Below are 16,083 nucleotides of genomic sequence, written 5' to 3'. Positions count from 1 at the left end.
AATACTTCCTCATCCCTTCTTCTTACCAGTTAAAAATTGCTCTGGAGATAAAGGTGAATTTTTGTTCTCTTTGAACATCAGGAAAACTTCCTTTGAATACCTTTGGCCTCCAGTCTGAAATTATTGCCTCAAAGATACTTAAGTGTAATAGCATTTATATTTAAGAATAAGTGCTGAGGTATAGATATGATATTACACGTAAGCTCATCTTCAAGGAGCTCATCTTTAAGTTTGATGTGTTTCAAAAGTCTGTTCTAGGATCTTTGTCAGTTATTCTGTATCCCAGTGTTCAGGAGAGATGCATTTGTAATCACTTCTCATTCATCAACAGGGTGGACTAAGTGCCCAAGCTTTTGTTCGTGTGGAACTGGAGGACATGAATGATAACGAACCTGTATTTAACCCGTCCACCTACGTGGTGAGCATTAGTGGCCAGACCCAGCCGGGAACTGAGATCGTCAATGTTCTTGCCACTGATAGGGATTCTGGGATATATGGAACAGTGGCTTACGAGCTCATCCCCAGTGACCCGTCATCCCTTTTTACCATCGACTCTACCACAGGTACGTGACCTTGGAACAGCTCTCCTCCAAAGTCAACATCTTCTGTGAAACAGCCAGAAAATTGCCAAGTGATTTCTTTTTTATTAGCAGGATGTCGCAAGGCTCATATCACCTTCCAGAAGGGCACGAGGTATATTTAGAAGAGCCGGGGCTATAGTTAGATTAGACCTGGATTGGAGTCCCAGCTTGCCTCCCCCTGGTCTTATGATTTTCATTGGCTTCAGTCTCCTTACCTGAAAAAAAAAAGTAGTGCCAATTACCCCAGAGTGGCAAAGTTTTCATGAGCATTAAAGGCAGAAAATTATGAGAAACAACTGGTCAACAGTGGGTTCTTTTTTCTGTATACCATCTAAGAATAATTTGCATCATTTCAGTGTACAAATCATATTCATGCAAAGAGCCTTGGACAGATACCCCTTTCTAATACTAGGTCTGGCATTCCCTTAATCTTTTGGGGTCTTAAGTTTCCTTGGTATTTTTTTTTAAGTAATATCTAAAGCTCCTTTTAGTTTTCTAATACAGTAATTGTGTTCCTGCCAAAAAAGACCAGTGAGCAAACTGAGTTTTAGGGTTTTTTAAAGAAATAATCAGCACTTAAGTTGTTACTCTCCCCTTCCTATCAGATTCTTAAATTAACAAACTGTTTGAAAAATCGTTACTAGAAAATGTAAAATTTCAAGTATATTACATTATAATACTTTGGAGATATTAGAGCTCTTCTGGTCCAAAAATCAGGCTGCAAAAAAAAAAGATTTTTTCTCTTTTACATTTCTTCTTCTTTTAAAAATTTCATTTTACTTTGTAGTTAAGAACACTTAACCTGAGATCTGCCCTTTGCACAAGTGTTTAAATGTACAGTCCTTTGTTGTGGACTCTGGGGACAGCGTTGACAGCAGGTCTCTGGAACTTCCTCATGTGGCCAGCTGAAACTTTGTTCCCACTGTTGAGCAACCTCCTGTTTCTCCTTCCCCATCTCCTCCTGGCAATGCCGCTATCGCATGCTATGAGTTTGACTATTTTAGATTCCCTGTGTAAGTGGGATAATACAGGATTCGTCCTTCTGTTACTAGCTTATTTCACTTCACATAAGGTCCTCCAGGTTCATCCATCTTGTCGCATATGACAGTATTTCCTTTTTTTAGAAGGCTAAATTACATTCCGTTATGGATATATACCATGTTTTCTTTATTCATCCGTTGGTAGACACTTAGGTTTTTTCTACAACTTGACTGTTGTGAATTGTGCCTCAGTGAATGTGGGAGTGCAGATAACCCTTTGAGATTACGTTTCTTTGTAAAGCGCCTGATCTGAGCTCGGGCAGAATGGGTTTCTGTTGTGATGAGGATGATAGCATCGTGTGCCACGGTAGGCATGCTCTGTGCGTTGTCCGACTGGATCCTTACAACACCCTTGGCAACAGCCGTATTCATTAGCAACAAGTAGTAATTTACACAGGACGTCTAATCTCCCGAGTTAGTTTGCCTTCTCACCCAGCTCCAAGAGGTGGACAGTCACATCGTCTTGCCTGGGAAGTGCCCTCTATCTGGAGTGTGTGACTGCTCGGGACTAGTTGTTTACAATGGCAGTCTGCATAAGGCAGAGCTTTCCTTGCTTAAAATAATCCACTGACATGGCCCCTTTCACATTTAAAAGATCAGAAGAACATACTTTTTTAGGAAATTGGTCTGCTTATCTTGGCTTTTTCAAAATTCCTCTAAACTGAGGACCTTAACTGCTTGTCAAAACGCCAGGCCCTCTAGGGCAATAGCATTGCCAAACTTATATAGGTCAGCCAGTAATCAGGGCACAGAATCAAAAAGCACTTAGGAGATTGTTTTTAGAAGACGTCAACACACTCATCACCTAGTTTCCCCTAGAAAATCTGGAAGAGTGAGCTGCCTAGTGCCCTGTTTCTAGAAGACATCTCTGTTGTTGTGCTGGCTTCGGTCAGCCCCAGGCTCCCCACTCCTGGCACCAGGCATAAGACAAATGCCATCGTTAATCATGGAGAACACTTTACGTGAGTCATTATCTAAGGAAGTATTATGCTATTTTTTTTTTTTTTTTAAGCACAGACCAGTTTCGTAATGGAAGTAGCTTCGGGTGATTGTTGGCCGGTACCTGTATTATTTCATATCGGAGCATTTAGGTTGTAGACATTTCTCAGTCTAACGGTACTTAGAATTTAGTTGCACTTAATCACAACTCATGAGAAATTCATAAGGGCCGGTAATGCTATGCTTTAACCTTTCAGCTGAATGGCATTATGACTAACTATAGGAAAAAGGTTGCCTAGTGAGCAGGGAGTCTCCAATTTGAACAGTTGTGTTCAAGTTCATCTGTTGGCTGACTGACACGCCACACACATTTTCTACACTGCGCATAACAGGCTTTCAGGCCGTGCCATGAAGGGAATCTAACTGTTGGTGTTCTCAAAGAGTAGAGCAAGGAGCTGTTTGGGCTATGGTTTTCCTCTTCTGGATCTGTGCTTTTGTTGTAGCCTACAGAAAGCTGAGCTTCCTTGCTTAGCCTGTAAGGCCTATCTCTGCAGAAGCTGCCAATGGGAACAGTCTCGAGGAATTGCATATATATGTAGATATGTGTATGTATTTGTATATGTAAGTGCATCTATATCTATCTATTTGTGGAATGAAAGAACAACTCACATGTTTTAAATTGAAAAATGATTTAAATCCTTATTACATTCTTGTAAGAAATAACAAGACAGTGTCATTGATAATACAGAGCAAAACTTCATTTAAAACCCTCTTTCCCTGTCACACCGTGGTAGGTGATTCTGTGGCCTGCCCTGTTTTTCCTCAAAACTATCCCAAACTCTTTCATTTTCTTTCCAGCTTGTCTGTGCTGGCTGTCACTTTTCTAGATATATATGCTAAATAAATACTCATATATATAATGTACCTATTTATATATAGTTTTATAACTATGTAGCTTATAGTTTTTATATAATTGATTATATAGTTGAATCGTTTTATAGTTACATATAGTTGCGTTGTATGAGAAGAATCTTGAGAATTGATGAGCAAATTCCTACTTTGTCACTTCTTCCCAAGTTATTCTAAAATTCTCTCTTCGAGGCATTCATTCATTGGCTCACTGGTCCCTTTGCCTTTTCATTTTGATGCTTCCTATACCAGACGTGCTACCCTGTCAGCTTATGGAGTGTGTGTTACAGGCTCATGTTTTCCTGAAGACAAGAGATTTTTCCATTGACCTATTTGTGGCGTAACCAAGACTCGCGCGTTAAAAATAGAGCCTTTGACTTACTGTGTTCATCTGGTAAGAACAGTGTTTTGGAGAAAACTGGAAGGGGGCATGGCGACATCATGGTTGTTTTCTCTCGTGGGTTTATCTTCCTGGTCTGTTTCTGGTTTCCTCAGTGTGTTGTTAGTTCAAAGAACATTTTTGTAAAATGCGTTTAGGCATCAGGAGAAAGATATTGAATGGAGTTTTCCTTTCTCTTATTCTCAGTTTGTTGGGTTCCTTTGATGTGGGCACGAGGCAGACCACAGTGTTTTGAGCTTTAAAAGGAGGAAGCACAGAGGCATATTTATTAATAGCTCTTTTTCGTGTATTTTTAATCCCATTTAATGAAATATATGTAGGGTTTTTCTACATTGTTTGAAGTATCCCTTTAGTAGCATGAAAAGAGCAGTTCTTTAGCCTTTGTGTTTGTCCTGTTTATTTAGTAATTTTACGCAGAAACAAACATAACTTCTACTTCAGGTTATTTTGGGGTGACAGAGATTGCCAGCATTTGTGTTGGTTGTTTGTTGTTGCTTAGCCATTTTTCCCCACGAAATTAACTGTTGGTTAAATTCTTGTGGTTTAGCTCTTTTTATAGAAACAAGTTGACATAAAGAAAAGTCAATAAAAGTTCTAAAAAAGAAAGTAGCTTGTCTACTCAAGCCAGAAAACGGAAGCAAGGTCATCCTTTTAATACGTATTTATTCAATGACTATTTATCTATGCACCATGTACTGTTACAGATGTTGGGAATGCATCTGTGAATAAAATGAAAATTCCTGTTCTCATATATCTTATAATAAAAGCTTATGCAGCCTCTCTTGTTGTGTGATCTATGTTTAGTTGTGACATACACAAAATCCAAGTTCAGCACTACAGAAGAACAGATAATTAAAAGAGTAACTGAGTGAATTAAACTGCCAGACAAGGGACGCTCTGTCTCCATGTTGAGCTGTAATTTTTTGTTTGTACGGGTGCATGGATTTTCATATGGACTCTCAGTGATGTAGCAAAGGCTCTGTTTTTCTTTCTTTCAAGGGCAGATTCTTTTCTAATGTTAGTTTCGTGCTCAGATTTCATACCACGTAATGATTCTCATAATTCTTCATGATTGTCGCTTTTCTACATATAGAACATTCTGATATGTAGTTAATAAATTAATACCACATCTTATTTTTTAAGGGATGTGGGCCTGCTCACGCCAAAAAATTCTTTCTTTTATTCACAAGACAGAGACTAAAATTAATCACAGGGACCTAATCAGTATATGTGTCACTTTTATAGGAAACAAAAGCATGTTAGAGAGTTTTCTTATGTGTTTTTCCAATCTAAGATCACAGACTCTTGGAGATGAAAGGGACCTTAAAATTCAGCTCCCTCATATAGTGGAGGAAGAAATTGAGGTAGAAAAGAATGTGGTGTCTTGCCTAAAGGTGCACGGTTGGTACATGGCAGACCTGAACTTGAACCTGGTGTCCTAGACCTGTGATCTGTCCCTGCATTGCTCTGTCTCAGATAATAATACTTTCAAACATCTTTTCCATTTATTGCCTGTTCAAGCCTTACACAGCTTATGGGAGAAGCAAAGCAGATGTTTTTACGCCCATCTACAAATTAAGAGAATGGAACCCTTTGAGGCTTAGTGGTTTGTTCAAGGACATAGTTGGAACCCCGACACTTGAATTTACTTCATGAACTTCCATTTCAAGGATCTTTCTATTAGTGTGACATTAAAAAAAACTAAAAATAAAGCTAAGATAAATATAGGTTCCATTGATTTCAACCAGATAACGTAAAAAAGATCTCTCATTGTGACTTCCTACACAAGCCTATTGCAATACCAAATTACCTGTTGATTTATTTACTCTTTGCCATTGAGTAAACACAACTGATTGAAAACTTCCAAAACAGGTTCATTGTTCTTTTTTAAATTTTATTTTTATTGAATTCATTGGGGAGACATTAATAAAATTTTATAGGCTTCGGGTGTAGAATTCTATAATCCATCATCTGTGTATTGTATTGTGTGTTGTTTACCACCCCAGGTCAAGTCTTCTTCCATCACCATTTATCCCCTCTTTACCCTCTTCTACCCACCCCCACCCCCCTGTCTCTGAGGTTTTTCTTTTTTGTGTTTTTTTTTTTTGCTTAATCCCTTCACCTTTCTCACGCAGCCCCCCAAACTCCACGCCTCTGACAGCTGTCAGTCTGTTCTCTATATCTATGAGTCTGTTTTTATTTTATTTGTTAGTTTATTTTGTTCATTAGGTTCCATGCATAAGAAATCATATGGTAGTGGTCTTTCTCTGACTAGCTTATTTCACTTAGTATAATACTCTCCAGGTCCATCCATGCTGTCCAGAAAGGTAATATTTTATCTACTGATGGACCCTTGGGCTGCTTCCAAATCTTGGCTGTTGTAAACAACTCTGCAATGAACGTAGGAGTGCATATGTTTTTTTGAATTAGTGTTTCCTTGGATATGTTCCCAGAAGTGGAATTACTAGTTCTACTTTTAATTTTTGAGATATCTCCATACTGCTTTCCACAGTGGCTGCACCAGTCTGCATTCCCACCAACAGTGCATGAGGGGTCCTCTTTATCCACATCCTTGCCAACATTTGTTTTTTGTTGATTTATTGATGATGGCCATTCTGACAGCTGTAAGGTGATATTGCATTGTGGTTTTAATTTGCATTTCTCTGATGATTAGTGACATTGAGCATCCTTTCATATGTCTATTGTATGTCCTCAGATGTCCTCAGATGACATATGAACATGACATATTCATATGTCATCTGTATGTCCTCTTTGGAGAAGTGTCTATTCAGGTCTTTTGCCCATCTTTTAAATGGATTGTGTGTTTTTTTGGTGTTGAGTTTCGTAAGTTCTTCATAAATTTTGTATAATTGTTTTAGTTGTCAATATCAGATAGAATTTTGAATCCATTCTATTTTTGTCAGCCTCTACAACTTGGTTACCCAGATCTGTGTGTCAAATAAAGAGTATAATGTCATCCATTTAATAAGTTTATATATTCTCACAAACTGACTATAAGAGCTATCATAAATGTCAATAACAAATCAGAAAGTAGTATTGATATCCCATAGTTTTTAGTCTTTCTTTGTTTTTGAGAAAACCACACTTACAGACTACATGTTTAGTGAAGGTAATGATTTGTGCTTGTTTTTCTTCTTAACTCTCCCACAGCTTACAATTTTAGTGATGACCTACAGATTTTTTCCCAACTAGGAATTACTACCTTGGTTAAGAGTATCCCATCTTTTGCAGGAGGTTTGATCCAGAAAGTAAATATTGCTTAGTTAGTGAACATGATATTACATACATTAAATTTAATTAAGACCTTTTTAAGTTGTTTCATTAGTTTATCAGTGAAAATAAATTTTATTCCAACAGTGTCCTCTTTTAAATAAAAAGTGACAAGATAAAGATAACAGACAAATATTATTGTATATTATAATTGGTAAGTATAAATCTAAACACCCAGTAATTAAACCTAAAATAATCAGTGCTCTGTAAAAGAATCCGTGTTTATTTTAAAGTTAAAGTTGGTTCCCTGAATGTGTGGTTAATGATGATTTTCAGGAGTTATGAAAAAATGAGAGCCAATTAATCTCTGTACTTAAAAATATTAAAATATAGTATAAATTTTAAGCTAACAAAATATATAGACAGCTATTTATTTTATTTACCTATTTCATTATTTACTATATATTATACATTTTTACATGTATTATATATTATAAAGCTACATTTTCTGGCTCCTTAACTTTATCAGACAGCTCAGTTTATTTAAGAATGTTAAATTCAAGTAAATAAGTTTTCTAGTTACTTTTACATTCAAACATCAAAAAAAGTGAATGTTTTGAAAAGTTCAGCATATAGAAGAATGAACTTAATTTTAATACTTTCCTCGTCTAAGTGGTGAGTGTTCAAAGAAATTCACTAGTTTCTTCCTGGTCTCTAGTAGAAATTGTTCTGCTATACAAAATTGACTTTGAAGGCCAGCTAAAGTAGTCATTGGCTTCCAGGAAGACTAGTAACATTTATACATGTAAGCATTAAATGGACCTTGTTCAAATATAAAAAGACAGATTTGGTCATTTTGCTCCCCTGCCTAAAATCTTTAATGACTTCCTATGGCTGTTTGGCTGAAGACCAAGTCCTCCTTTTGGTCAACCAGGCCTTCCATGGTCTGCCTGCCTTCCGGTGTGGCTTCAGGAGATAGTTCTTCTCTTCAATCTTTGTACTCCTTCCTCACACCAACTACTTCTTCTCTTCTTCCTCTGCCTTTCTCTTCCTCCTCCTCCCCCTCCTTCCCTATGCCGTGCTTCCTTCTGCAGGCACCTTGCGTATTTTTTTCTTTTGCTGAGGTTGATTGTTCCCTCTCCTCTCCTCTTCCCATACTCACATCTTCACCCAGTTAATGGCCTAAGTCATCCTTCCTGTCTTGCTTTATGAAGGATTGCCAAAGGAGGTACTAGAAAACAAGTCTTACTATTCTCCTGAACTTTAACCCACCTGTCGAAGGTATAAAAGATTGATAAATTAGAGATAAAAGGGTTGCTAATTTGTAGACACCTGCTGTGGGTTTGTGGGTTTCCCCTAGGGTGGTATATCTATACTTAACAATGAGTACTGGGAGAACTTGTGTGTTCCCTGCTGTTTGGAGCTAGCAGGCTCAAGTCAGCCTCTCTCCTGAGAAATCTAAAGAGGGAATTGAGGGACCAAAGGAGAAGTCTCTGGGGTGGAGACACACTGTGCTCCAGGAGTTTGTAAAGGCAAAGGGTACTTAACTGTTTTTCCTGGATGCGGGTCATTTGTGACAGAGATAGCTGGTGCGGAGTTGTTTCAGACCCTGCCCCGAAAGGGCCAGAGGGAGAAGCTCTGAGCATGGCCAGCTCTGCAGGAGAGAAGGAACCAGTGAATGAAGTCTGAAGACAGATGTGCTCATCCCTGCTAAGGCAGCTGCAGATTAGGGGTCTGAAGCAAGCTAGAAGAGAAAGAGAGAGGCCCACTCTTTCCGACCCACAGCCGGTGCCCCACCTGGACTCTCATCTTGGCCTCCTGATCATCGTGTGGGCCTTTCTATTCCAGCTATTAAATCGAGACTATTGTGTGACTCAAGTAACAGAATTTTAATTGGTTGATAGTGATTGTAGAAGATGTAAGAGCTTCTTGAATTTTGACTTAGGGGCAGGAGGATTTGCCGTACAAAATAAATTGCAATAGGAGAAAGAAGTAAAGTCGCTCTATGACTGCATCCCCTGAGCTGTGCTCCCTTTTCATACTTGTCAAGTTTATGGCAGCCAGCTAGCATCGTGTCTGAAGTGGGGAGATGGGCTACAGAATGATGAGGAGCTACAGCAAGGGGGACGACTTATGGAGGAATTGAAAACCATGGCAGAGAAGTTTAACTTTGATTATTACAAGAAAATGAGAATGACATAAAGGTTTCGAGCACTGGCACATTGTGGGGAAAGTGACATTTCAGGACAATTACCCTGGCGGCAGTGTGCTAGGTGGGTCTTAGGACTAGAACATTTGAATAAGACATACATATTGGTTAACAGGAAACACAGATTGATTACATAAGTATGTAATGTGTCGTACATGTTTATGACAGCCGGATATTATTATCTAAGGGTCAAGTTTAGAGGTTTGTGTTAAGGAGATAGTAATAAAAACTAATCGAGGGTACTTTAAGAGGGAAATATAAGAATGGTGACTGATTTATTAATGAAAGATGATGAGTCATACATAATTTTTAAATTTTAGCTATGATGATTGATGATCCAACTGAAGGCAAATTGATAAATGCCACCCAGAAAGAGGCATGGAACTCTAAGTCAGGTGGGAAGACATGGGAAGAAACTAGGATAAGCACCTATCAAAGAACATATGAATATTTTGAAGAGAGTACATTACAATGGTTTTTTAATTTTAGAGTCAATAAAAAGTCCTGGTGGAGCCTGTGAAAAATGCACCTCCTGGGTCCTTCCCCACATCTACAAATCGGAATCTCTGTGTAAGAGCCTAGAAATTTTGATTTTGCAAGTACACCTGGTGACTTAATGCAGGTGGTCAAGAAACACCCTTTGAGACCCTCCAGAGAACAGAACAAAGAGAAATGCCTATAATAGAGAAATGCTTAGAACTTTGAAGAGTAGGTAGGACCATTGTAGGAATCCTGGGAATTTTTAGGAAAGGCGAGAGAAAACTATGATGTGACCAAAGGGAAGAATCCAAAACCAAGAGGTCACCGTGACTGTAGGAGGTGAAGAGCATGAGGTTGGAGACGACATCCCGCCGCCCACCTTTCCCTTCCTTCCGTCTGTACCCTTTTTTTTGTCAGGCACGTTTCTCGTAAACATGTGTTTGGATTTATCTTGAAATCCATTCTGAAAAAATTTGTCTTTTAACCAGAGCATTTTGTCCATTTATATTTTTTGAAGCCTTTCCCAGTCAACATCTGCTGTTGGTAGTCAGTCTCATTCATGTTAACATATTTCCTCAGGTGTTGTGTGTATGTGTGTGTGTGTTTTACTGCAGGCTTGGATCTTTATCTGAGAGAATTCTTTCAACCTTGGGGATGAAGGTAGATTCCTCTGGAAAGTGTTTGTAGCTTTTTTTTGCCCAAGTATCTTACCAGTCTATACCACGTTAAACTAAGTTCTGGGCTTAGCAATTGATGAACAGGTTTCTTGTTCATACGATATTGACTATCCCATCATTACAGAAGAATTTGGGGTAGATCAGCAGTTGTATATATATTTTCGTGTGTGTGTGTATATATGTATATCACATGTGTTAGTATATGTACATGTGTATGTGTATACAACTGTATATGTATGTGGGTATAAAATATATTAATACAGACACCCGAGCGTGAAGACCTTACTTTTAAGACTGCTTTGAAATGAGACATAGAGGAATAAGATAATGAGCCTTTTCTTTTCAAAACCTAGTGAAAAACTGAGATCGGAAAAATTTACCTTGTATGATCAATCGCTGTTTTAAAAAGCATGGAAAAAAATTTTTAACCAGGCACTTCCGTTGGGAAAGTAGGACTCTCGACCCTCTGCCTGGTCAATTTATTCTCTGAATGACTACTATGTACGTGAGGTTCCAAGCTAAGCACTCTTTATCATAGTTAACATTGGTGCAGTGCTTCGATGTGGACACATAACAAAGTGTGTTATCTCGGGCCCGTCTGTGACAGCCGTTTCTTACTAGTGGCCTTCATTGACATGACATTCTGGGTGGGTGATATGCTAGTCAGGCCTGACAAAGGCATCACAATTTATGTTTTTCCATTGAATTGATACACTTCTGAGATGTCCGATGTTTAAGCTCTAAGAAAGCATTGTTTACTTGACAGATTCTGGACCGTCATTTTGCAAATATGCTTAAATCTTTGGAAAGTGGATGTATTAGTCAGCGTTCTCCAGAGAAATGAATTCAATAGCAGCTCTATATCTATATCTATGTCTATATCTATATCTACATCTATCTATATCTATGTCTGTATCTATGTCTATGTCTATGTCTCTATCTATGTCTGTATCTGTGTCTGTATCTGTGTCTGTATCTATGTCTATGTCTATGTCTCTATCTATGTCTGTATCTGTGTCTGTATCTGTGTCTGTATCTATGTCTATGTCTGTATCTATGTATCTGTGTCTGTATCTGTGTATCTATGTCTGTATCTATGTCTGTATCTATGTCTATGTCTATGTCTGTATCTATGTCTGTATCTATGTCTATGTCTATGTCTGTATCTATGTATCTGTGTATCTGTATCTGTATCTATGTCTGTATCTATGTCTGTATCTATGTCTGTATCTATGTCTGTATCATTTATCTAGAACCACCCTCACACAAACACACAGAATACTGTTTGAACAAATACATGGGCACTCCATAGCCCAGTCAGGTCAATATAAAATTAACCATCACAGTACAATCGACAGATCAGATGTTCTATTGCTCATCAGTATTTATTGCATGTTATCTGTTTTTTAATTCTTTTTTTCCCTTCCCCAGGAATTATTTACTTATCATCCACCCTTAGTCATTTGGAATCCTCTACACTTCTGCTGATGGTCCGTGCTCGAGATGGTGGCGGGCTCCTATCTGCCATTAATGCTGACGTTACCATACACATTCTTCAGACAGCTCTGGCACCGGCTGAATTTGAAAGGCCTAAGTACACCTTCTCAGTTTATGAAGATGTGTCCGAAGACAGTCCTGTTGGAACAGTGAAAGCAAAAGAGTCCTTGAGTAAGTATTCCCTCCTTATGCTGCATTGAAATCCCCTATTGGAACATCCCCTGTATTTTGTTAGGCTGTATAGCCTTATATTGAATCTCCCCTCTCCATGCAAGAAGAATGAAGGGAGAACACACAGTCTGTGGCTTGGTCTTTGTCCTTCAACATTATTTCTATCCTATAATTGTTTCTAGTCACAAAAATAATAGGTACTTTTAAAAGAAAGTTTAAAACAAAAAACCCTCATAATGTGGAAAGCACACATCTCCTACATCCCACTCCCCAAACACACACACACACACACACTTTTAAAATTTTTTTACAAAACTATATCCTAATATCTTTTTTCTACTGTATCATTTACACTGTTTTTTCTACTGTACAACTTTGCAGGTAACTGTACACCATTTTGCCTCATTTTAAAAGTTTGAACAGTATTTCAGCTTAGATATAAAGCATGTTTTATCTGAGGGAGAGAAGTATAAGGGGATGAAATGGTAATGGAAAAAATTTAATAAAGATTATATATTAAAAAAAATTTATTAAACATTTCTCTTTTGCTATCAATTGGAACGATTTACAGTATTTTGCAAGTCCAGGTAATACTAAAGCAGTGCCCTTGGGCGACTTGTAGAAGTCTCTTTGCAGGAGAGATCCCTAGACGGGGATTAGTGCTCTACCCTGCTCCCAGTCCCCTCCTTTCCCTCCCTCTGTCCCTTCCCTCAGCGTTGGTGAAGGGGAGTTGCCATTCGTAGGTAGATATCTTAGAGAAACAGCAACATAAACTTAACTTGGCTCCCTCAAATGTATTAAAGAGACATCCAAATAATTTTCTTATCCTTTTACCTCATGCAAGAGGGATGAAGAGAGAGAGTGAAAGCTGTGCCTTGCTTTTTGTCCACTGGACGTTACCTTTATCCATGAAAGCATGTTAAACCATGTGTCCACTTTCCACAGGCCTTGGAGAGCTGAGCAAGACGTAAGATGTTGCATTGTATTCTCTGTAGATGTAGTACACATTAATATTATATTTTCAGATGTTAGTGTTCCCAGTAGGTACATTCTTTTGACATACAGTGCTTGCTTCATCCTTTTATTCTTCCTTTTTTTCTTCCCCTTTTTTATTCAGATTCCTCAGAGCCAGTGTTTTACAGAATCTCCTCTGGCGATGTGCACGGGAAGTTCTCCGTTCACCCGTGGCTAGGCACCATTCGAACCCAGAAGCCTCTGGATCACGAGACGCAGCCCGTGTTTGTGCTCACCGTCCAGGCACAGCTCGGCAGCCCGCCAGCCTGCAGCAGCACAGAGGTCAACATAACTGTAATCGACGTCAATGACAACCACCCAGTGTTTCCTAAAGCCTCCGACGAGGTAACAGTACCCTGGATCGCACTGCCTGGCACAGCCGTGTACCGTGCGCGTGCGGAGGACAAGGACAGCGGTTGGAACGGATTCATCCGCTACTCCCTGGCCAGCCAGAATCCCAGCATCTATTCCATTGACCCCGGGCTGGGGGTGGTGTACCTCAATGGCAGTCTGGACGGCGGCATGCCCCAGAAGCACACGCTAACTGTCATGGCCCAGGACCTCGGCGTTCCTCCCCGAGCATCCCTGTTCGTGCTGACAGTCGTTATCGAGAAACAAGAATCGAGCCCATCCTTGATTTTCGGAAATTTGGTCTATCAAGTGGAAGTTAGCGAGTCTCTCTCGCTGACGACCCGAATACTGCAAATACAAGCCTACCCGCTGGGCCCACAGCGGGGAACCTCCCAGCTTCTGTACTCGCTGGAGCCCAGCGCAGACTCTGCTGTGTTTGCCGTTCACCCTTACACGGGTTGGATTTATTTGCGGCGACAGCTCGACTATGAATCCACCCAAACATATAATTTCAGAGTGTTTGCCCGGATCCCGGGGGACAGATTGTCACACAATGTGAGCACTTCAGTAATTGTGCATGTTCTGGACGAGAATGACAATTCCCCTGCCTTCTTGCATGATGTGTTGTTTTTGAAAGTGGAGGAGAGCCCCCTTCCCCAAGGGGTAATAGGCAAAATTACAGCAATTGACGGAGACTCGGGAAAGAATGGACAGCTGTCATATTTCCTTTTGTCTGATGGAAAATTCTTCAAGATGAATCCTCATACAGGTAGCATTTTGTAGCTTCCACTTATTCCTTTCAAACTGGAATTGACAGAACCCAAATCTTCTAGTTATAACATTAGTACAAACATATAGTTAGAATCACAGTTTTAGTACACACCATATTGATTATAGTTCTGTGATTTTAACATGAGGTGAAAATGAATAGAATTTTATCTACAATGATTCATACTTCTCTTGCGTCTCACCCACATATTGCTAATATATGGCTCTTATTCTAAATTAGAGATACAGTCAGAACTGGATTGAATAAATCCTTTTGTAAAGTCTAATTTTTTTCACCAACCTTTTTCATTTCTAAATTTTAAAAAGTCAAATAATATTTCGTTAAATATAAGTGTCATTGATGTAAAAGTAGAAATCAATCCAAGATTTCAAAACCACTTCACTGACATACTTTTTCCATTCTCACTTTGATAAGGGTTTGGACAGACTCTTACAGTGAGTTCTTTCGAGTCTTCTATACTTAATTATGGAACTAAGTATAAAAGTGTTATTATAAATATTATAAAGCTAAATGTAAAGGTGTTCAAAAATTGTATAGATTTACAAGGACTTTATTTAATCCCTGAAACCACTCACAAATGAAATATGTTCATGGTACAACTGTGTAGCTGGGGAAACCGACTCTGACAGCTCAACTAACATGCCCAAGGTCACAGAGCTAGAAGGAGAAGTGGTCACCACTTGGTGCAGTTCCTGCAGGTACCATGGACATTGTGGCCTGTGCAAACGACGCCCCATGCCCAGTAATGCATTGAATTTGAATTCAGTTCTGATTAACTTTATTCCAGAGACCCCTGCTGTGTGAATTGGGAAAAGGTGCCCTTCCCTCCATCCTCCAGCAGATGGAGCTTTTCCCCAGGGCACTAGCTCACAGAGATGACTGGGGAGCTGGAATCCAGCTCGCATTCACTCGGAATCTGGTTCCCCTCCGCAGGTCACACACTGCACAGCTATGCAGGAGCACGGGTCCCAGTGTTCTTAGTTTTGCTGCATGGCTTTGAGCAAGTAGCTTCGCCTCAGAGCGTGGCTTCCTGACCATGAATAAAGCAGGTAGTTCCTGACATGCTCAGACCAGACAGAGCCCTTGGCCTGTAATGGCCCTTGACAGTAGGTGGAGGCAGTCACAATTTTGTGTCCGAGTCTCCAATGCTGAAGTGTTAGGAACATTGCCTAGAAGTGAGTTCTGAGCAAGAGTGTGTAAAATAAGGCTTGTAAAGCATCAAGAGTTATTTGGGAAGTCACTATCCATTGTTACACATATATTTTGTGAGATAATGATGAAGAACTGTACATATAAAATAAAAATCATAGCCGGCAGGATATATTAGATTCTTGGGGAGATACCATTGTTTTAAAGAGATGATAACAGCAGCCATGTGTGTAATGATTGGCAGGCTACAGAATGCTTCTAAATGTATGAATGCACTTGCTGCCAATGGGAAGTAGGCTCGGAGGGGTCCTTCTGCGTCTCAGATGGAGAAATTGGGACCCAGACTCAGAGCCTGTGATGTGCGAGCTGAGGAGCTTCTTTCTGGTATTCTGTGTAGCAGTATGAAGGGGGAGATGCTGTGGTGTAAAATCTTCTGAGTTATTTCTGAATTCTCACAGAGTATTTTATCATCTACTTCTATGAATTCAGTTTTAATTCAAATGGTTGATGGTAGCTAAGTTGAAGTACAAAGAATGGAAAATTCAAAGTGGCATTTTTAGGAGAAACCAGAAAATTCAACAGTAGAGTCAAACTACGAATGTACACGGTGTTGGAAGTTGTTCTTTCACTCTGAGGTTGATAGTG

The 16,083-nt window shown here is 39.3% G+C and overlaps 1 protein-coding gene across 1 annotated transcript in view; it reads left to right on the top strand.

Moving 5' to 3' along the window:
* Positions 1-16,083, top strand: part of DCHS2 (dachsous cadherin-related 2) — a 182,067-nt gene that overhangs the window by 96,500 nt on the left and 69,484 nt on the right. Inside the window, exons 3-5 of the mRNA XM_024568565.3 lie at positions 332-563; positions 11,898-12,134; positions 13,252-14,268. Coding sequence (XP_024424333.2) covers positions 332-563; positions 11,898-12,134; positions 13,252-14,268 — 1,486 coding nt within the window. The remainder of the gene's footprint in view (positions 1-331; positions 564-11,897; positions 12,135-13,251; positions 14,269-16,083) is intronic.

Source organism: Desmodus rotundus, chromosome 9 (assembly GCF_022682495.2).
Source record: "Desmodus rotundus isolate HL8 chromosome 9, HLdesRot8A.1, whole genome shotgun sequence".
NCBI classification, from domain to species: domain Eukaryota; kingdom Metazoa; phylum Chordata; class Mammalia; order Chiroptera; family Phyllostomidae; genus Desmodus; species Desmodus rotundus.
The sequence above is the reverse complement of the archived record's forward strand: the minus strand, read 5'-3'. Positions and strand labels throughout refer to the sequence as shown.